At 39.3% G+C, this 23,851-nt stretch overlaps 1 protein-coding gene across 4 annotated transcripts in view; it reads right to left on the bottom strand.

The window, feature by feature from the left end:
• Positions 1 to 23,851, bottom strand: part of CSMD3 (CUB and Sushi multiple domains 3) — a 594,298-nt gene that overhangs the window by 244,299 nt on the left and 326,148 nt on the right. For all 4 annotated transcript variants that reach the window (XM_053395420.1, XM_053395417.1, XM_053395418.1 and 1 more), the window contains 2 exons: positions 14,974 to 15,077; positions 6,323 to 6,435 (listed from right to left, as the gene is read on the bottom strand). In XM_053395420.1, the coding sequence (XP_053251395.1) occupies positions 6,323 to 6,435; positions 14,974 to 15,077 (217 nt within the window). The remainder of the gene's footprint in view (positions 1 to 6,322; positions 6,436 to 14,973; positions 15,078 to 23,851) is intronic.

The following is a 23,851-nucleotide window of genomic DNA, read 5'->3' as shown; positions in this document are numbered from 1 at the left end:
ACTGAGAAGGAGGTATACACACAAATGGATGGAATAATAAATAGAACTTTTGCCTTTCTACTGTAGGCTACTTTCTAGATATGCTCACACATCCCTTTCTGCCTTTAACCCAGGTCACCAGGAAGCATGATCAGATTTCAACAACGCATTCTCGCCAAGCCAAGGCTCTCAAGGATACACTGAATAAAAACTACAGCATTAACAAAAACCTGCCCACATAACTGCCCATGTGCAAGGGCTTTCTATCTTTTTTACAAAGTCAACATTTAATAGTTCTCCATATCTACAAAGCATTTCCCTGCTTATAGAAAAGAACAGAGACTTGGGATTCCTCTGAATATGCAACAGATCAGCTGTAAAGGAGGGGGTGCCTTTTAAAATATTTTAAGGGATCTGAAGCAATATTTTTTATACTCTCTTGACACCATTTTCTTCCTCATGAAAATATGGGTTTTATTAGTAGCTATTTGTAGTTAAATGTAGTTATTTGTATGCAAAACTCTTTACAACTGCCTTTCAAACTCTGTAAAGCATCATTTGCAATTATGATAATGATGATAAAAAAATAATGGACTAACTACAAAAAAACCTTGAAACCCACTGCTAGAGAAATATTCTCTATTATGAAATGATTTATCTGTTTGTGATTCCTTATATTTATAAAATCAAAAGTAACATTTAATGTGTGTAATCTATAACAAAGCATTGCAAATCTATCAAATATATGCAGAGTACTTTTCCACAACGAAATAACCCCTCATTGTTCCCAGCTAAGAAAAAAATTATATTCATACATCAGGGTTCTATATTTAATTGACAGCTTTCAGAATGTATTTTCCATCTATATTATTGTATAATCAGGTTAATGACTCCAGTACTACTGTTGTGATGTCCTTTGTCAAACTATTGCGTTCATGAAACCTCTTTGTATTTCCTGAAACGGAACTCTTATAGTTGCTCAGAAAGCACTGTCTCAGAAGCACAGCTACAACGAATTCTCAATGACACTATCTGCCTTCAGCAGATGACAACTGATAATCTAATCTGAAATGTAAAAAATGTGCTTGGCATTTTTAGAATAAACAATTCATTACAGGTCATGACTGATTTATGTATGTCCACTTGTTGAGTGACCACACATGCATGCATTGCGGTGACCCAGAAGTAGCTGGAAAAGGGGACAAAATGGGTGGTGGTGAAATGGCGGAAATGTGAGGGTATCAAGAGCTCATCCTACTCATGAGTAGGACAATGGCAGAGACACATGCCTGACTGGCATGTTCTCTCCCTCCTGGATGATTGTTCAGGAGCTTCTAAAGTTTTCTTCTGCCCGAACATCACAGCCACCGATGTGTCTTCTATTTTCTGGAACAACCCTGGATGTAGGAGTAGACCTACAGTGACTCCAATCCTCAGTTGCTCTATGAGGATACCATGGTAAATGGTATTGAAAGTAGCTGAGAGGTCAAGGAGCAATAGCAGGGCCACACTCCCATCATTCTCCTGCCATATCCCAGGGTGATCAAGGTGACCTGGCCTGAAGCTGGACTGAAATGGATCCAGATTATCCATTTCCTCCAAACATAACTGAAGCTGGGCTATCACAGTCTCAAGCACCCTGGCCAAATAAAGGATATTTGACACAAGGGGATAGTTGCTTAACACTTCTGGGTCCATGGAGAGGAAGAGAGGATGCACCATGGCATCCAAGGCAGATAGTACCCTGCCTTCTAATGAAGTATTCATCACCCCCGGACCCCCTGAGTCAGTCCTCTTGGCCTAGCTCTAAGAAGCCAAGATGGGCAAGGATCAAGAGGATAGATAGTTGGCCACGCGTCTCCAAATTCAGCTGAACATGGTCAGTGCAAATGTTTTAGCATAATATTTCTTAAATGATTTTAACACTATAATTGCTAATAATGTTGTTTGTTGTAAGGAACTTGACATATCATTTTGCAACAGAGCTATTACGGATCATTAGACCAATTATCGATACTAACGACACACTCTGAATTTTATACCCCTTGCCATACTCAAGCCTGAATTCTATAAGAAATAACGAAATTCATTTTGAAGTACCTCAAATAAAGTGGCTTCAGAAATCACATATTTTGCAGGTTTCTGTGATGTTTTAATAGCCTGTTAAGCCTACTTGTATTTAAGTTCAGCTCCTTAATATCATTTTCATTACCATCTAATATCATTTCATCATGTTTATTTCTCCTTTCCCTTGATATGTAAGAAAGCTGTCATACCTCCATGAGTACCCATTAAATCTTCTGGCTATCAAAAAATAAGTGAGAATTCTGCAATGACTATGATTAGCAATTAAGTAATGTTAAATAGTTTGCAGGTGCTAACTTGCTTATTCATGTTTCTTACGATGATATATTTAAGATTCAGAACTGTTCAGTGAGAAGACCCAGAGCATGTCACACTTTGTTTTATGGCAAGTTATTTATTTTCAAACTGAAAATATTGTACCTGCTACATTGCTTTCTAACTGCATTAAATAGCTATAGGATGAATAAAGGAACAAGTTATTCCAATTCAACTTTCTAGAACATTAATTAAATAATAAAATTTGTGAATCGTTAAACATCACAAGGCATTCTTTGCAACTGCTGCTGAACTGAGTCTCTCGTCCCTACTAGGAAGATATCCCCAGATTAAACTTGATTGCATCGTCAGGCAATTGGATATTTTCAATATCTGCAGCATCTCTTAGTCAGCAATTCCGAAACATTTTCCACCACTGGGTTTCTGTTTTACCTCTGTGCTGTGAAATGAACAGCATTAGAATCCAGATTATTCCAACATCTGAAACCAAAACTGGGAATGAAAAATGTTTGTGAGATGTATGTGAACCTAGTGCAGAGGGAATCACTGATCTTACCACCTGGTGTATTTATTTTGCATTAGATCTGAATGTTCAGTGAAAATAAATAGTACTGCTATACTCTTCAACAATATTACAGAAGGACCGATTTACCCATTGGCAGGAATGTTGGATTTGTTCCTCTGGTGTGTATGCACTGCACCCAAGTCCCCGATGCGTAACTCCTCCCCCTCCCATTAAGCAACACTAACCCATTTGCTTGGAACCTAGCATAGCAGCTCTGTTCCACCCAGGGACAGGATTGTTGACCAAAAAAAAAAAAAAAATCTACCCAGAAGTTAACTAGGAAAAATTAACAAAGTTGAAATTTAACCAGGTTCAGTCTGTTTTCATCACATCAATTGCAGTGTATCAATGCAGCTAATGCTCTTGCAGCACTAACAAGTCTCTTTCCCCCTTGGAATTCTTTGAATAGGTTTTGGTCCACTGCTCTGCATTGTTGTTGTTTACTCCTAGCAGTTTGATATATTTCACACCAGTCCCATGCATAGGGGTAAAATAGCACATACAAATGATTTTAAATCTTGAAAGAGGTGTAACAAAACGCTGTATAGACTAAATAAAATTCTATTAGTTTATCATGAAGAGTTTCTGGATCATGAATTGTATCTATGTCTTTGCAGAGAGAAAGTAGGAGCTGAGAATCACAAGGCCAGGGCCTGCCAAATTCTAGTCTTAGAAGAGCAGTGGGAGTGAAGGAGCATTCAAGCCCATCTCTAGCAATCCCTTCTTTACAACTACAAAGAGCTTTCTTCTCTTAAGGAATGATGGAGTGGAGTGTATTTAATATTGTCCCTCTGATTCACCAACTTGTTTTCAAGACTGGCTGCTCTGAGAGTTGTGTTCCTGACTTAAATTTTGTCACCGGTCATCCATATGGCTTTTACACTTTGAGAAAGGATAAATTTCTATACCCATAACCTTCTAGCAACTGAGAGAGAAATATAACCAGGTAGACTGTACAGGATCAATAATTCACATAGCCGTTTACGAGGAAATCCCTGAAGTCCCTTTCCACTGTTCTCTCAGTGCCTTCACAGAAATGCCATGGAGAAGCAATAGTCTTATTTCAAATAATGTTTACCACACTGCTCATGGATCATTCTTTAGGAGAAAACAGTATATGTCATGGCCTGGTATGGAACTTACTTATCTCACAGCACAAAAGAAATGCTCTCTGAATTTCTGCACATGTCCTTTACACACCATTCCTTTTCACACCATTTTTAACCGCCCAACAAAAAAAGAAAGAAAGAAAAAGAATGAGGGTTGTATCCCATGTTATTCATTCAATGAGCAAGCCCACTGGAATTGATAGACCTAACAAACATGGGTCCATTAATTTCAGTGGGTCTACAACAAGTGGAAATTAGCTGGCTACAACCTTGAAAATACAATTTTATTAGCCAGGCACTGGTAACTTCCATAAGCATAACCTAATATACAAAGGCCAAGTGTGGACAACTTCTGACTTGTGTAAACTATTGGGAAGAACCTCCCAGTCCTCAACACTGGATCTGCAACATGCTGATCTGCACCTTTCATCACCTTCCCAGTCGCAACACGACAGCTCCATTCCTTAGCCAGTGGGCCATTACTGAAGAAGGTTAACATCCACTTCAAGGTGGCCAGGTTGGGTTAGTGGTCATCACCCTTCAGGTGCCTCAGACACCTGATAGCTTGCTAAGCTATCACATTACCTGCTCAGTCTTGATAAAAATAAAATAAAATATCCAATTAGCCCAAGTATGAAACAGTACAGAGTGGTTGCCGAACGTTTCTGAAACATCAGAGACCATTCAAAAATATCCTAATCATGCCCACAGTTGTAAAATAGATGATCTCTTATTGTTACACAAAAATAAGTGCATAGGTCTAAAAGGTTTATGATTCTGTCACACCATAGTAAGTCAGATATTATTTGGCAAAATGAATCTGATGTTGTTGTGAAAATGCTTGTGTATTCATCAACTTACCTTAAGTTCTCTATATTTATGCTTTTGTTAGCTTCAGTGGGTTTTTTTCTAAAAAAAAAATGTTTAGGGGTACTCTCATTTTCCTACTCATTTTGAAATACAGCTCCTCAATGAGGCCAAACTTAGATTCACAAAATGTTTAGGGCTATGCGTCCCCCTGCGTCCCCCCTGAAAAAAGCACTGGTTAGCTTTATATTATATTTTTAACACAATCAATTGTAAGCTGAATGATTGAGTGACTGCATCAATGCTACCTCTCCTTAAACTGCTGAAAGCTATTGACAGCTATTGCAAACAATCTTTGCCTTTGAGAATTCAAGTGGTTAGCTACCTTTCTTGGAAGTTTCAGATCAAAAATACATTAATTGGCATAGTTAGGGCAGGGTCTTCTAGAAAAGGCAATAAAGAACATCTTGATAAAGCTGGAGATCCTTGTAATTATGATGTCAACTTGCCTTTTGTTTAATTTTGGGCAGGGGGGACAGAGAAAGAAGGTCAAAGGGTTGAACAACTACAGGCAAGAAAACAATATGAACTCTGAACAGATTGGAGAACTGGGCCAAAACTAACCAAATGAATTTAAATGGGAATAACCAGCAACATAAATATAAGATGAGAGATGCCTGGTTTTACATGTAGTACAAATGAAAAGCATTAGTAGAACACAAGCTTAACAAAAGTCAACAGTGTGATTCAGCAGCAAAAAAAGAGAGTTAGTGCTATTCTAGGCTGCATCAACAGAAGTATAGTGTCCAGATCAAGAGAAGTAATAGTCCCACTCTATTCTGCCTTGGTCAGACCACACTGTGGTCAGGTCTGGGCACCACAATTTGAGAGGGATATTGGTAAACTGTAATGTGTGCAGAGGAGGGTGACCAAGATGATCAAGGGGCTGGAAACCAAGTCTTCTGTGGGGGTTGATATGTTTGGTCTGGAAAGGATGAAACTGAGAAGAGATATGATAGCCATCTTCAAATATCAAAATATCAAATATCAAAAGGGCTGTCACACTGAATATGTAGCAATAATGTTTTCTCCTGATCCAGATGTTGGAACCCTAACCAAGGAGAGTATGACTATCCATTAGGAAGGAGCAGCATTATTATTATTACTTCAGCCATTTGAGATCACCAGAATAAAACCTTTTCAGACGACAGCTTTTCAGATTCCAACCCATTTCTATGCCTTTCAGACAGAATAGTCAAATTAGAGAAAGCCACTCCCAACAACTTTTAATAAGATGCCATTGAAAATTATGTACACATAATAAAGTACAATTCCACACAAAAAACAAAGCAAAATGGGCCTTCCCGAATTTTCTTTCTTTAGTATACTCTGGTTTCACCTCAGACTGTAGAAATCTTTTCTTTAGTTTTCCTTTTGTAGACTGAAAGCCAAGGATTACACTCGGGTCCTTTTAGGAACATCTTTGATAGCTTATAGTTACCTTTGTAGTTAACTTTGAAGCCAATTGAGCCCACACTTTCATCAGTTTGAAGATGAAGCCACATCTGATTGTTCATGCTGACAATTAAATCTGGTACGAAGCTTCCCGTTAACCTAATCATAAACAAAATAAAAATCCCATTAGCTGGAAATTGTCTTCAAATAAAGAGATATTAAAAAGGCAAGAAAGAGATCTTGATTACAGCACGCTAAGGGACTAGAACATCACAGCATTTCAAAAAGTCATCAGGAGAGATGCTACCAATTGAAAATCTTACAGCTAAGTAACAGCATGATAAAATTTTTTATCTAATTCTTGCAATTGACACTTAGGGTTAAAAAGAAAGCTGTTCCGTTTGAAAGGTAAAAGCTAGTTTTAATGATAAAATTGTAATGTCTGGATTTTTCTCACATTATTATAATATTACCCAAGAGATTCTCATAGAGCTAGAACTTGTGGACATCCAATGAAGCTGAACGTGGCAAGATTCAGCACAGATAAAAGAAAGTACATTTCCCAAGGCAGCATTGATGGCCACCAACTTGGATGGCTTTAAAAAGGATTGGGTAATTTCATGGAGGACAAGGCTATCGATGCTGCTAGCCACAATGGCTACGTTCTAGCCCCACTATCAGAGGATTCTCAAACAAGTTGCTGGAAACTGCACTCGTGTCCTGCTTGCAGGCTTCCACAGACATCTGGTTGGCCACTGTGAGAATGGGATGCTGGATTAGATGAGGCATTGGCCTGTTCCACCAGGTTCTTATGTGACCGAACACTGAAGGATGGTGACAACCTTATGAGGGCTCTCATCCTGAAGGTGGTCAACATACTCAAGGGTAGAAGGTGGAACTGCCCCAGAATGTGGAACTGCCACCACCATGCCAAGTGTGCTCCTCTGGGCTCTGTCCCTGCCCATTCCTACTAACCATCTTTGCTTGTTCTCACAAAGCCCTTTGATCCAACTCCACTTCTGAAGGCAGCTCACCAAGCCAAACTCTCTTTCCCTCCTCACTGCAGCCCTCACTATCCATGAAAACACTCCACTGAACTCCTGGACAGTGGGGGCTATGTTATGGGGCAGAGATTGGAGGGGGGAAATTCACATAATCAGGCATCAGGATCTTACAATAGACAAACAGGATTGCACCAAAGGTTTCATCAAAAGGGCAAGGTTTGCAGAGATATATGAAGGAAATGATTTTGTAAATGCCTTTGAGGGTTTTTTGTTGTGTTGTATTGTGTTGTGTGTTTTTTTACAATCAAGCTGTGTATAAATTGTATGAAATAAATAAGTAAAAGTCTTCTAGGATGCTGTTCCAACCACAAGAGATGGAAATAGCGTAGTCTAGCTGAACAGCAGGAGACAAATGATATGCAATTTGTTGTTTTGCTTAAACCTCAGATTGAATCCACGATTTTGTTTTTTTTTTGTTTTTTAAGAAGTCCTATAGTTAAAGGGTTGTTCTGTCAAGATAATGAACACATAGTCAAGCAGCAAACATGAGGCCACTGAATCATCTGACTCATACAGGAACAGAATTCCTAATAGAGGAATGTTTATTGAACAGCGAATTTTATCTATGATCTGAAATGGCTCTGTGATTAAAACTTCCAGCAAAAGCAGATGGAAGGTTTCTAAATACATTCCACAGGGCAGGGATGAGGAATCACAGCAGTACCTGCTTTGTTATGGAAATGTGGCTTTTTGACCAATATACCCTCATGTCAGGCTAAATTTCATTCATACCATTGGGTGTGATGTGACACAACAAGTAACACCATTTGGGCAACATCGCTGCTGCCGCACCCTTACCACGCATGCATACTTCTGTCCCTCCCACAATTACTCCATGAAAACAGCAGTTAGGAAAACTAGGGAATAGAATAAGCTGCCATGTGAAGGCTCCACATTGTTCCTTTGTAGCTGTGACTATTCCTTGCCTGCTCCTGTGACATCAGGCGGCTGTGGCTGCCTAAAGCATCCTCACAAGTCAAATGCTTGTTCTGCACTACTACCAGAGGGCCAAGCCAACCATTGAACTGTAATGAAAGGCAATGCATTCCTAGTGTAGTTAATATCTTAATTCAGACTTCTTTTGTACAATGTAAGAGGCAAGAGTTCTGATGTGCCTCTGGCTTTCTTCTTATCACCATCATCATCATCATCGTTGTTGTAGTTTTTATAATGAATTATACCAAACCTTTCTTCAAAGCACAGAAGGTGACTTACAACAATAGTAATGGAATACAAAATAAGGTAGTGCCCCGATCTATGGAAGAGAGGGGGCTTTGTGACTGTACTGTGGACTTCATCTATGCTCTCAGTACTATGAGCACAACAGAATTAACACAGCTGAAGACTTCCAGAGCTGCAGATAATTATTTGTCTCGACACACTTCCCTGATCATCTCAGATTCTCTTTCATATATTTCACATATTCTGTTTTCAAAATCTTGATACATATTCCCAGGTGGAAACAGTAAAAGCTTCCTGCTCTTATATAGTCACAGTAGATCGGTGATTTTTCGTTTAATTAGAGCATCTATTGTGAATTCGCTATTCTGACAGTGCAGGAAACATTTCACAGGTGCAGCATGTTGCGGAGAGATTAATACAGTGCTTCTAGCACCAGAGCACATGTTTGGAACATGAGAAGCTGCTTCATAGGGAGTCAGAATATTGATCCATCTAGCTCAGTATTGACATTGGCTTTCCAGTGGTCTCTCTCGGTCCAACTTCCAGGCAGGACTGTCCCAAGAAATTTTGGCACGTGAGGCAAACCACAAAATGGTGCTTCCCGTACCAGGGAAGGAGTGAGTGAAGATCTAAATCAGGAAAAAGGCTTGGAGGAGACCAGCCATGCCTCCTGTTTGCCAGTGGCCACTGTAAGGCAGCATGGGGGGGGGGCTGCTGAGGAGGCATCTGGTCTGGCTTCTAAGGAGTGTGCCACAGCTGTTGCAGCGGACAGTGGACACAGCTACACAACTGCAAATAAAACCCTTTAAATGTGTTGTAAAGTACAATATACAACTGTGACACTAGATGGCGAAAGTGAGCTATGCAAAATTCAATGTATTTTTCAAAATGGTTTTTTTAAATTAAAAAACAAGCATTTTCACAACGTTTTTAGTATGTGTGTAGATTCCATCAGTGTATTCATTGGGGGCTGGATTTCCTGCCCCTGTGGATCCTGTCGCATTGATTGCCTCATGGGTGAGCCAGCCCTGCTTCCAAATAGGATCCTCTTTAAGGAGGGTCCTGTTTGCGCTTGGGACCTTGGGGCCCCCATGACATTAGTCCAGTGTTGCTGGGGCGGTCTCTTGATCACCCCAGTTCCAGCACCCAATTAGGTTGTTTCGCAAGTTGGGGGAGGAGGAGGGTTTATAAATGGCAGCGCGACGCATCAGAACCACTTGCTTTGTGCTGCCAAACACCTGCCCACCCGCCCTCTTTGGTTTCTGTGCTTTGGCCTTGCTTGGGACTTCGGTTGGTCGCCTGCTTTGTGGCAGGGGCCTGGTAGGAATTTTGTCCACTTGGCAGATTGGCACTGGCCATTTGGTTTTCACCTACCTCCCAGCAATCGTCACAACTTTGTAAGGTTTGGCGGTTAGGCATTGACTTAGTTTTGGTTGGGGGAGGTGTGGTCATCACCTGCCCCTCCTTAAAAAAGGGTATTCCGTTAAAGAAATCTGGGGGTTCTGGATCTCATCCGAAGTCCGCTTGAAGGGCTAAGGCCATGCCAGGACCACAGGAACCCCGGGGTGAGCTATAGGCGTTTTTCATCGATGTAGCTCCCTCGTTTGGTTTACCCTTTCAGACCTCCCGCGCGGCAGGCAGGGTTCAGTTTTAGTTTGTCAATGCCTAAGCCAATACTGCTCACATTGTGTAATCAATAAAGTTGTGGCCTAAATTTTGCCCATTAATTTTAAACTAAAATTTGAGTCTGTGTGAATTTATTTCTGGGGGGTTACCTATGGTCCTCGAAGCACAAGGACTGAACTGGGATGGGATGTTCTTCATGCAAAGCAGATGTTCCACCACTGAACTATACTTATTAGCACACATCCGCATGACCAAAATTACCATGCTGATAGCACCTAATTGCAATAACCAATTATACATAATTATTATATACAATCTTTCTTGGCACAGGAAGGGTCCTTAAGCTTGGTGCTATAGCACAGTCTCTTTCCCAGACTGAAAACAGCTTAAGATGCCGCATGACAGGCAATAATCCCCCTGGACGAGTGCTTTTCTGACTTCCTTATCATAGGAAATATTTATGAAAAGGACACTTTGGGAGGCATAACATTTGCTGTATGATTCTTGGCAGCGAGGCAACTTTGGAAGCATTCAATAAGAAAGTTGTTCTTTCTTTAAAGCTGGTTGTTCCATGTGTTTCGTTAATTACTAAAGGCAAATGGGTCACGAAAGCAGTAACAATCAATGGAGACAGAGGTTTTCTTAAATTATCATCACTTAGCTGGTTGCTTATCACTCTGGGAGGAAGTGTCTTGTCTGTCTGAAGAGACATCAAGTGTGAGAATCTCCCTGGAGGAGGGGGGTCATGGCTGTTTTCTGGATGGTGACATATTAGCTTGCTTTCATTGCCATTTGGCAGATAGCTGGTGTATCAAATTGTAATTTTTACAGAACCACTGGTCTAGTCAATGGCACTTGCCTGAATCCAAACACATATTAGACAGATATATATATAAATGAATAAATATTGCAAAGCAGATTGAAGATGCCAATTTGAACAAGAAATAACTCTTGAGACAATCACGCTCAGGCTGACAGCTGTGTAAATTGGAAAAGATTTTCAGCAAATTATTAGCACATCTTCGCCCACTACATCGTCTTTATTATAATGTAGTAGTAACTTTACTCTGAAGCTCCTGACAACTTGAAGTAATGTGATGATAAGAGAAAATAATGGAGTGTTCATTTGCATTTGTAACAAAACATTGTAATTTCATCAGTCTTATTTAATGTTTGTCTTGCTTCGGATGGGTCGCTACAAAACATTAGAATCTTAAAGTAGACCAAACATGTGAGGAATGATTCATATTCTGGGGTGAGGGCTGGAGGGGAAATCAGTAAATAGGACAAAACTGATTCTGAAATGATCAAGTTTACACTATGATTATATATATATGCTTAACTTGATGCATTTTCAGATATGGAATCATAAAAGCAGTTCCATTTGTTTTTATTATCTGTATTTTAATAAATTGTTTGTATAGTGTTTTAGTTCTATTACATTTAAATTGCTTTTAAATTCTTTTCTTTATGTGTTTTTAACTTTTTGTATTTTCTCAATGTTATTTTTTATCGATGTTATTTTTTATGTGTTTTTAGACAAAGGACTCAGCTATACAGCTGCAAATATAACTTTTTAAGTTCATTTTAAGTGCACTATACAAATTTGACACCAGATGGCAATGGTGAGCTTATGGCCAATTCAATATATTTTCCAAAACGTTTTTTTAAAAAAGCATTTTCTCAGCAATTTTTTATATGTGTCTAGATTCCACCCCAGTCTGGGGAAAGGGTGGGGTGATGGACAATATAATTAATGAGGCATTTCCTTTCCCCCATCAGAATCTGAACCCTTGCAGTGTTTATAAAGAGAATTGAAGAGGAAAAAGGGAAACCTTATACGTATACAGAAAACAAAGCCAGCGTGGAAACAGAGTCATTCCTACAAGCATAATGCTAGAATTATATATACATATTGCTATATTTGTAATATAAATACCAGCAGCATAATATTTGACTTCCATTGTCTTCTTTTAAGAATTTTGATAGAAAATTAGAGGAACTCTTACGTAATAAAGTTATGCTTGTCTGTGACTGAAATAAAGTTTGATAGTAATAAAGAAGGGAAGAGGAACAGCTTTAGCCAATTATGCATAGTCACAGTTTCCCCTTTTAAGCCTTATTGTAAAAGAGGATAAATGCACAATAGACAGAACAGACAGACTAAGCCTGAGCAATAGAAGACTGACCAACTCTCACAACTACTTCAAGAAGAGGTCATACAAATATGGAAACCTTTGCTGTATTGATAATTGATTGTATTGATCTAGATAGGGGCTGGGGAAGCTCCTAGGTCAAGGACGGCATTCCTTCTTGAGCATCCTTCCAGGAGCCGTGTGCCAGTGGTGGGCGAGGCCAGAGACAGAAAGTGGGAAGGGCCAGAGACAAAACGACATGGAGCAACCATTTTGACTCTCACATTTGTACAGTAAGCTACATTTCAGACATGCACACACACAAAGCCCTCTCCACTCTCCATTCAGGCAAGCAAGAGATGTTATCATAGTTCAAGAACACATTTCAGCCAGGCGAAAGCAGTACCAGTGAGGAGAATGGCCTGAGAAGAGGAAGGAAAGTCCTTTAGAGAAAGTCCTAAGGGATACATACAGAGGTCTGGAGGGCCATATTCTAACCCTGGTCTAGACTTTTCCCAGAATATTAGCTAATACGTTCCCCACATGCATTTTATCCCTTATGAAATTGTAAAAGATTTCAACAATATCTAGTTCATAAGCATTAGTACAATTTCCAGTTGGCATACAATGGGTGTATGTAGAAAGGTTAAGGAGGCACACACAGACAAATTTTCATTTGCATTTGGAACGGAACAGGACAGAATAAATATGAGTTTCAGCTGCACGAGAAATTCCAGAAATAAATAGACAGACAGAATTCTCAAAATTGCAAGGCATGACTATAGGAAGCAGACTTCGTAGATAATTTTTGTGTACCACACCCCCACTTTAAAGAGAATATAGTTTAGGGAATTTCTTTATTTGAAAGTTATAATTTAACCTACACTCAACTACAACAGTCAAAAACAAGCCATGCACATTACCAAGCTCGTAAGAAGATTTCTTCAAAAAGCCACAGCATAAATAACACTCATTTATTTCTAACAACTCCTCAATCCAGCCCTAGGAACTAAACATAGCAAACACTTGGCATGCTGCGATCAATAGCTCCTTTTTAGCAAATCAGAATCCTTAAAGAAGAAGAAAAAATGTTCTGCATCGTAGCTTATCTTCCCATATCCCACTTCATTAACAGTATCAAACCCCAAATGCTTAAATACAGAAGAGAAAGTTTTATTGGAGTTGGTGGAATTTAGGATTGTGGTTCGAAACAAGTGGATGATATGTTTCAATACCACCTGTCATTCATTAACAATTTTATCCTGAAATCTTCTTGGCCTAAAGCCCAAGATATTAAGTACTGATGTCACAGATCAGCTAAATGAAATTCATGAGAATGTAAGAAGAGCCCTGTTAGATCAGACCAAATGTGCATTTGGTCCAGCATCCTGTTCCCACGGTTACCAACCAGGTATCTGATGGAAACCCACAAGCAGCACATGAGCAGAACAGCAGTCTCCTCAACCATGTTCTCCAGCAACTGGTAGTAAAAAAAGGCATATTGTCTATTGTATAGATGTAGTAAATGACCATTATGAGTAACAGTCATGGATAGCCTTATCTTCCACAAACTTGCTTAGTTCACTTTTAAAGCCACCCAAGTTGGTCATCGTCAGTATAACTCAGTAGCCATCACTACAACCTGTGACATCAAATGCCATTGTTTAAGATTGTGCTATGTGAGTAAGTACCGTATTTTCCCATGTATAAGATGCCCCCATGTATAAGATGCCTCCCATTTTGTGGGGACTATTTGCAAAATCCGCTTCTCATCTGTCCCCTCACCAGAAGAAGCTGCCAGTTGCCCACCAGCATCAGCCAATCAACACCAGCCATTGACGCAGCAACCAATAACACGCCCAATAGCTGCTGACAGCCACGGCAGCAACCAATCAAACGTCCACCCTATGCACTATCCATGTATAAGACAACCCCCACTTTTTAGCATAATTTTTAAAGAAAAAACCCTAGTCTTATAAATGGAAAAGTACGGTACTTCATTTTGCATTTCCTGGATCTTCTGAATATTCTGTTTCACTTGATGACCCCTGGTTCTCATATTTGGAGAGAGGGAGAAAAACTTCTATCTACTTTCTCCACACCATACAGAAATTTCTTCACCTCTTTCATGCTCCCAGCCCACATCCAAAATCACTTGACTTTTTTGATATATGAAGCAGCAAACAGCATGCCAGAGACCGGAGGTGGGTGGGCAGAATCAGCAAAGAAGGGAGATAAAGTATGCATTTTTCTTTAAGTCATATTATTGTTTAAAGTATTGTCTCCAACTGTACCATATCACAATCCCATGGGGGCGGGGGGAACCACCTGATTTTATTTATTTAAAGAAAGCAAAACAAAGCAACTAGTGTTTTGGAATTTTCTCTTTTTCAATATAATGTGATCTGGCACAGGAGGTGCAGAAAAACTAACATGTTGTCCAGACTTTACTCAATACAAAATCCATCACTGGAGTAACGCCCCCAGTCTGTGCCATCTTTGCTGCTTTTCTTCTTGTTTGTACTACAAACGACGTATCTTAAAATCCATGTGAAATGGCAGGAAGGTAAGTAGAGTAGCTAACACCGGCTTTATAGAAATTAATTTGATATATTGCAACAAGTGACTCCCTTGTATATAGAAGATGAGCAAAATATTAAACCATTGGGTTGTAAATTAAGGCAACTTACACTTGAAGGACAGTTCTGGGATCACCCACTTCTCCTCCATCACCAATTGTTAGTGTGTCATAGCCAATCTCCAGATCAAATTCTTCAAAATTAATCTGGATAACCTAGCAGGAAAAATAAAACATGTACTTAAAGCATCTACATTTATATTACTTTATCAGCATGGAATCCACATGTTTTTCAGACTCTCATATTTTATTTATATAAACAAGTCATTTGTCCAAGAAAGAAAATAATGGAAGTATATGGGGCAATAATTTACCCCTTTCTTACAACACAATAGAACCCCTAAGGCCAGTTTTCCAATTTAAATGCAGAAGTTTTACCTTCTTAATAACCTGAAGTTAAACGAAAGTGTCAGAGTCAAGAATTTTATTATGCATCAGTAGTGGAAACTATAACATTTTTTGTTTTTAAGCATACTTTGCAGAAGCTCATGCACGTACAAACATATCGAGAATTCATACAGATAGATGCAAAGGGGGGGGGAGAGATGTTTATTCTCACTTTTTAAAAAATGAAATGCAGATATAACAGCTGCAATTATAACCTGTCATTATTCACAGTAAATCAAACAATTGACAGTACTGAATTCAATAGGGTTTACTTCTATGACAAGAGCCTGAGCTTCACTTCTAAGTTGCATATGCTAGAGGGATAGCATGAGGAAGCCTCAAAGGCATGAGGATGCCAACTTAGAAACACTAGGATAGTTTTCTGGTTTTGTTCAGAGACCAGTATTCCTGCGAGAGAACCTGGAACACACTTCTAAATTAGAAAGCAAGCTGAGAGACAAACACAAAGTGGGCAGGTGAGTGAGAATTCCATGAGGAAGAGGAACGAAATCCAAAAGCTTGTCAGTCTCAAAGGACTCCTAATTAATGTGTAGTTTTAAGTCCATTTTATTCTCTGCTTTAGTAATAATCAATTTTTAACACTTGCTTTTTATTGTTGCAAACAGCTTTGGGGGGGGGGGTTGTCCAGAAAAGTAGTATATAAATATTTTAATTTTTTTGTGCAGGTGTGTGTGTGTTTTAATTAACACACTTCTGGTTCTCTTTTCCAGATTTCCCCTCCCATTTGTCCTAAAGGGATTGCCATACTCGAGATCTCTTTTCTAAGGGCATGCTGAGGGAATATGAAGAATTTGGATCCAGTGGATCCAAAGGCTCCTCCATCCACCCACAAAACTCATGCGGTACCACAATCAGAGCACTTTCCAAGGGCAGAGTCCTCAGGACCATAAGATTGGTATAATATATATATCTAGCATCATGCTGCTCCATTACCCGGGCCAAATAATTCACAACACTAAATTGTGGCACAAGGAACTCTGGCAGCATTCCTAAAATGATTTTTGAAGTTACAAAACGTAATTTTTAATTACCCCCTTGCCTGAAAATCTAAAAGTAGCCAGTTGTTAGACTGAAAATGAAATGGTTTGCCAACTGTTCAAGCCGTTGGAGGGTATCAATGTTAACTAAGAGACAACTGACTGTAACCTGATAATTCCTGTAACAATTTTGAGATAATGCACACAATCTATCTCTGTATGTATTTATGTATGTATGTACAGTATGTATGTATGTATGTATGTATGTATGTATGTATATATGTATTCATATTTATGGACTAGAGCTTTTGTCCTTGTCCAGTTATGTTACCTATATTGGGGGGAGGGAACCCACAGATCCTTGCTGTAAGGCTTTCCACATTGCACATTAATGGAAATCCTAGAGAATTTATATATATATATATATATATATATATATATATATATATATATATACATACATACATACATACAGCAGGGATGGGAGCCTGTGGCTCTTTATTTGTCCAGATCACACCATACCTGACCCACTGGCCATGCTGGCTGGAGCTGTTGGGAGTTGGAGTCCACTAAAATCTGTAATGTCACAGTTTCCTGAAATACATATTACTACCACTAAATCTTTTCCTCATTATCTGGTCTTTAAGGGGCATAAAAAGCACCTACATTAGATCTGAGCTTAGACAAAGCCCCAAACTGACATTAAGGGCAGAAAGGTCATTGTTTCACTCCCTACAGAACATCGATGCAAATTGTACGCTGAAATGTGATGTCTGAAATAACTGAAAGCTATAAGGCAACCAGTGCCATGGATTGCAACATACCAAACTAGAGTTTAAAATCATCACAGGGCTTTACAAGTGAACCCAAATAAATAATTTTCAATCAGTATTCAGAAAACCAGTAACTTTTCATATTAAGGTTTATTGCATATCATACACAATCCCAATTACTTTGCACTCTATACATATTTTCACAAAAGTGAGGTTGAGATATTAAATCAGTCTCAGTAGCCGTTTATGTACTCTCTAAACAATAGAACTTATGTAAATAAGCATCACTTTAAACAAACAAAAATTAATTAATTAATTACTCAGATTAATTGAAAACCAAGATAGAATCCATATTGGGAAATCAACAAAAACAAAATGCAAATATATCATCCAACAAACAGAAAATGTGTTCCCCTTTAGTTAATAAACAAATTTGCATATATAATTTCTATAAAACCAAAGGAATCAATTACTTTTTGTTTTATGAAAGCTGAAATTATTGTTGGATGTATTGCTTTTATTATTCAGGCTTTCATGGAATATGGTGGTTTGAGACTCTCTAAAAACTTTGCATATTTTAACATTTTTCATGTGTCTTCTATAAGCCCGAGCCATCAAATTACAACATAGTTGTTAAACATTTTAAGGCTATTTCTATCTATGCAGAATACAGCACAAAGCTTTTAACTCATCTGAAATTTCACATTTAAAGTTCATTTATGGGAGCTGCACATACATCTCAACACCCCTCATTATTTCCAATGATTTACAGTGGGGCATGTGAATGGTCTCCATTGGAAAGCAGTGTGTTGAATGTGATGTGACACTATTTAGAAGCCCTTATTATTTAATGTGCATCCATTAGATGAGCATACAATGGAGAGCTGAGCCTTAGGAAGAAATTGTCATTCACTTTTTGTATAGTCCTTGGTTTGAGAGAGAAGAGGGATTCGAGAATGCAAAGAAGGAAAATGTGTCCTGCTTAGGTTGCTGATATTAATATACTTCAGCTGATTTGGGATCAGGATGACTGATTACTCCCAGGTAAGGAGACACGGAATATATTTATGACATAATAGATTTTAATGAAATCCTGTCGTTAGATTGACAGGTTACACTTCCATTACAATTTATTAGAAAGCAAATCCCACAATGAAAATGGTTGTGCTTTATTATAGCTAATTACTCACCACAAGTATTATTTTAAAAAAATGTTCTAAGCTGGTTGTATACTGAATCTATTTATTAGAGGATTAGGTGGCAATTTAGAATTTGTGATTGGAATGACTGATTTCCTTAAAACTAAAACGTTTTATGTAGACAAGAGCCTTCTTTAAATAGCTTACCTGAAGTCAAGAAATACAGCTGTGACACCAAGCATTTGTAGAACATGCATTAGTTATTCCATTAATGCTATACAGACACAACATGGTGGAAAGGACATCAAGATAAGTTGTAGTGCAATCCTATACATGTATAGTAAAGGTAAAGGGACCCCTGACCATTAGGTCCAGTTGTGGCCGACTATGGGGTTGCGGCGCTCATCTCGCTTTATTGGCCGAGGGAGCCGGCGTACAGTTTCCGGGTTATGTGGCCAGCATGACTAAGCCGCTTCTGGCGAACCAGAGCAGCGCACGGAAACGCTGTTTACCTTCCCGCCGGAGCGGTACCTATTTATCTACTTGCACTTTGATGCGCTTTCGAACTGCTAGGTTGGCAGGAGCAGGGACCGAGCAACGGGAGCTCACCCCATGGCGGGGATTTGAACCACCGACCTTCTGATTGGCAAGTCCTAGGCTCTGTGATTTAACCCACAGCGCCACCCGCCTCCCTATACATGTATACTCTGAAATAAAACAAGACAAGTGCCTCCCCTCTCTCTATGGAATTATAAATGATTTTTTTCCTGCCCTGAAATTTGCCTTCCATGTATGCTCTTATTTCCCTACCTGTAACCTACCATTTCAATCTCCTGCCCTTTATTTCCTGCGTAACAAGATCTATCTCACTTCTCTTTCCTTGCCCAAGTTTATTTTCACATAACTTCCAGTTTGGGCTTACTTCCCATATTACTTTTTTCCAACCTATGTTGAAATTGGTTGGAAAAAAGCACATATATATATACACACAAATGGAGATAACCAGAAAGCAACTTAACTTGTTTTCTTATCATCTCAGGGCACTTCCATGTGTGATTCAGTCACATACTGTCAAATTCACTTTGTGCAATTATAGTTGATTGAGAGGTAATACACAAAAATCCCATTTTAAACATACACATATTTCTCAGCATTCTAGTCACCACAGCATGTTAGCTCTTTAAACACCAGCACCAATTTATCTGCCTGCCTTGAGGTATCAGTATCCATGTTACGCTTGTTCTGTGGTTTTCACTTCCAGGCATGTGAGTTTAGGTTTGTAGCTTCACAGAGTTACATATGGGATGTGGGTGGCGCTGTGGTCTAAACCACTGAGCCTCTTGGGCTTGCCAATCAGAAGTGGTTCGAATCCCTGCAACTGGGTGAGCTCCTGTTGCTCTGTCCCAGCTTCTGCCAACCTAGCAGTTCGAAAGCACACCAGTGCAAGTAGATAAATGGGTACCGCTGTGTCAGGAAGGTAAACAGCATTTCCATGGGCTGTAGATTTTGTCACAGTGTTCCATTGCACCATAAGCTGTTTATTCATGCTAGCCACATGACCCAGAAAGCTGTCTGTGGACAAATGCCAGCTCCCTCACCCTGAAAGCGAGATGAGCGCTTCAACCCCATAGTCACCTTTGACTGGACTTAACCGTCCAGGGGTCCTTACTTACAGTTACCACAAACAATCTTAAAATCAAATTGTAAAATGGGTGACAGCTTCTGAGCAGCTAAAATTAACTATCAAAGCAAGAACCAGATATATCCAGACATATTCTGATAGCTGTTGAGGATTCATGGGTGCTTACATCTAACCTAAATCATACTCAATGGGCTACTCATTGTCAACTCAGATTCTACCTTGTGTTGCAGGTGTATCAAAGGCACCAGCTACTGATTCCCGCCCCACCCCCCACCTTATGTGATGTTTCATTTGGAGTACGGTGGCAAATTTAAAGTGGCAGGAACATCACATCCACCTCACTGCAGATTACAATACCATAGAATCATAAAATCGTAGAATCATAGAATCATAGAGTTGGAAGAGACCACAAGGGCCATCGGGTCCAACCCCCTGCCAAGCAGGAAACACCATCAGAGCACTCCTGACATATGGTTGTCAAGCCTCTGCTTAAAGACCTCTAAAGAAGGAGACTCCACCACACTCCTTGGCAGCAAATTCCACTGTCAAACAGCTCTTACTGTCAGGAAGTTCTTCCTAAAGTTTAGGTGGAATCTTCTTTCTTGTAGTTTGGATCCATTGCTCCGTGTCCGCTTCTCTGGAGCAGCAGAAAACAACCTTTCTCCCTCCTCTATGTGACATCCTTTTATATATTTGAACATGGCTATCATATCACCCCTTAACCTCCTTTTCTCCAGGCTAAACATGCCCAGCTCCCTTAGCCGTTCCTCATAAGGCATCGTTTCCAGGCCTTTGACCATTTTGGTTGCCCTCCTCTGGACACGTTCCAGTTTGTCAGTGTCCTTCTTGAACTGTGGTGCCCAGAACTGGACACAGTACTCCAGGTGAGGTCTGACCAGAGCAGAATACAGTGGCACTATTACTTCCCTTGATCTAGATGCTATACTCCTATTGATGCAGCCCAGAATTGCATTGGCTTTTTTAGCTGCCGCGTCACACTGTTGGCTCATGTCTAGTTTGTGGTCAACCAAGACTCCTAGATCCTTTTCACATGTAGTGCTCTCAAGTCAGGTGTCACCCACCTTGTATTTGTGCCTCTCATTTTTTTTGCCCAAGTGCAATACTTTACATTTCTCCCTGTTAAATTCATCTTGTTCGTTTTGGCCCAGTTCTCTAATCTGTCAAGGTCGTTTTGAAGTGTGATCCTGTCCTCTGGGGTGTTAGCCACCCCTCCCAGTTTGGTGTCATCTGCAAATTTGATCAGGATGCCCTTGAGTCCATCATCCAAGTCGTTGATAAAGATGTTGAATAAGACCGGGCCCAAGACAGAACCCTGTGGCACCCCACTAGTCACTCTTCTCCAGGATGAAGAGGAACCATTGATGAGCAATACCACTGCTGTCCGTCACGGGCAAGCACAATGAAGGCATCACTGATGTTGAAGGAGATGGCACTTTGCTGGAGACCCCATCAAATGTGCATCCAGCTCTGATCAGAGAGGTATGGCTCAGGGTTACTTTATACATTCATGTATGTACATCAGCTGATAGCATATATGTAAAAAGAAAATCACTATGCCTGACATGATATATCTGTAATGGCTCTTTCACACCTGCAAGTCATAACATTATGTCGCAATCATCAAATGATGAACATCTATGTCTGAAGTTTCCCTCCCACTGCAAGGCAGCTGAGCCATCAGACCGTGAAGCTTTATTAGGCTTTTATGAATCTAAAATACAATCATAACTACAAGTATTTCAAACTGTGAAGATTAGGCACTTCCTAATACTCAACAGTACCGTTTCTGATTGTGGCTAAATTTATTCATAACAAAAAAATGATTTTTTTTGAAGAAAGCTTTGCAATTTATAATGTTGTAATGATGTGTACACAGTTTTAATGTAACACTGGTGAAATTACAAATTAATTATCCCTTCTCACAACCGTTTGACCTTCACTTGCTGGGGTCATGGAGTTTTCCCAATATTTGGGAAAATAAATAAAACATGGCATTTGTGCATTCATCTTTCCTTCAAAATAGGGCATGTGCAATTTATGCATGATTGTAACTAAGCTACTACCAAAACTAAAATCTGGTACACACTCAATCCAATACATCCTAATGACTACCAGTACATTCTGATTACTAAATTATGTTTGAAAACAGGCATTTTTTTTATTTTTTTTGTAATTAATGGCCAGAACATGAAACATGAATTCCTAACAGAAACTGAGATCACTACGCATAGCAAACCAAGATACTGGGTTTCTGGCGACTGTTGCTGTTTCAGGAAAAATCTATAGGCACTTATTATTATTATTATTATTATTATTATTATTATTATTAAAATTTGTATACTGCCCTTCATCCAAAGATCACATGGAGGTTCACAACATAAAAATACAAAACGAGAGCACAAAATCTTAAAGAAAAATTAACAACTGAGTATTATCTAAGGCTGATTTCCCCCAAGCAGTTGTAGCATATCCGTATTTTTCACTCTATAAGACGCACCAGACCACAAGACGCACCTAGTTTTTGGAGGAGGAAAACAAGAAAAAAATATCCTGAATCCCAGAAGCCAGAACAGCAAGAGGGATCGCTGCGCAGTGAAAGCAGCAATCCCTCTTGCTGTTCTGGCTTCTGGGATAGCTGCGCAACCTGCATTTGCTCCATAAGACGCACACACATTTCCCCTTACTTTTTAGGAGAGAAAAAGTGAGTCTTATAGAGCAAAAAATATGCTATATATAATGCTATTTACCAAACATGCTACCAATATTCCTGCCACCAATATTCAGATTCTTCTTCTGAATATTGCTATATCCACAACAACAACAGTAAGGTAGGGCAGCATAGAACGACTAACAATATATTTACAAGATATTTTGATACACTGACTTTTTAGTCATTCTGTTCCCATTACACTTATAACTCACATCAGCATTCACACCACTTTTTCCCTGTCACAATGCAGCACAAGTGCAGTAATATATATAAAAAATATATTTTAAATGTCAGTGCTGTGTTCTGCTAGAGCTCTGAATCATGGCAGCAGTGGGACTTTTCTCTGAAGAGCTGCAAATAGAAGTGAGCTGTAAGTGTAATGGTGAAAGTGACAGATAATGGTAAGTTAAGCAAATTGTACTTTGTCAGTCCACTCGTGATTGGTGCAGCATTTCTGTGCATGGCCAAAATATCACCTCCAAAACTAGGGAGTAAGAGGGGAAACAATGGACCATAAGGCATTGAAGGGACACTGTCTAGATTCCTCACAATACTTCACAGCAACAACAAAATAGTGTGATTCCCAGAGAAAACAGGTTTGTGTAGAAGCAACCCATGTTCTGATATTTGTAATTTCAGCTACACCAAGCAGCAGTAGGCATTTATGGAAGCAATCAGCAGAGTGGGCCTATGTCATCAGAAAGCAACCTTATCAGATTTATAAGAGAGTGAAACACTTTCATGATGATAATTCCATAAACGGAAGTGGTGATAATTTAATTCCTACGAATGTGTTGCTGCAGATGTAATCAGCTTCAGTAAAAATTACTTTTTTGTGTGCGTTTCTTTGGATGTGCTGCTGCAGATGCAATCAGCTTCAGTAAAAATTACTTTAGTGTGATTGAGCTGCATTTATTCAGTGTTTACAATAAATACAAAATTGGCTGGCATGTTAACAATTGCTGCAGACTATTTGCTGGAATGAGTCCTACCCTCTGTTATTATTAACCATCTTGCAGATTTGTACAGTAGCAATGGATATGTTACTTCTAGTTAACAAGGGGTCAGTATCTTCACCCAGACTTACTACAGTTATGGTGTCAGTATCACTTCTGCTCTCTTCAGTTACTGTACAGAATTATACCAGTTTAAACACAATGATATTTATTATCTAATCCAACTGAAAATGTGAGATTGAGAAGCTTGACTTGACAGAAACACATTCAAATCCCTTGGCAGACACCTTCACAATGAAGGGGC

Source organism: Podarcis raffonei, chromosome 7 (assembly GCF_027172205.1).
Source record: "Podarcis raffonei isolate rPodRaf1 chromosome 7, rPodRaf1.pri, whole genome shotgun sequence".
Taxonomy (NCBI): Eukaryota; Metazoa; Chordata; class Lepidosauria; order Squamata; family Lacertidae; genus Podarcis; species Podarcis raffonei.
Note: the sequence above shows the minus strand (reverse complement) of the source record. Positions and strands in the feature narration are given on the sequence as shown.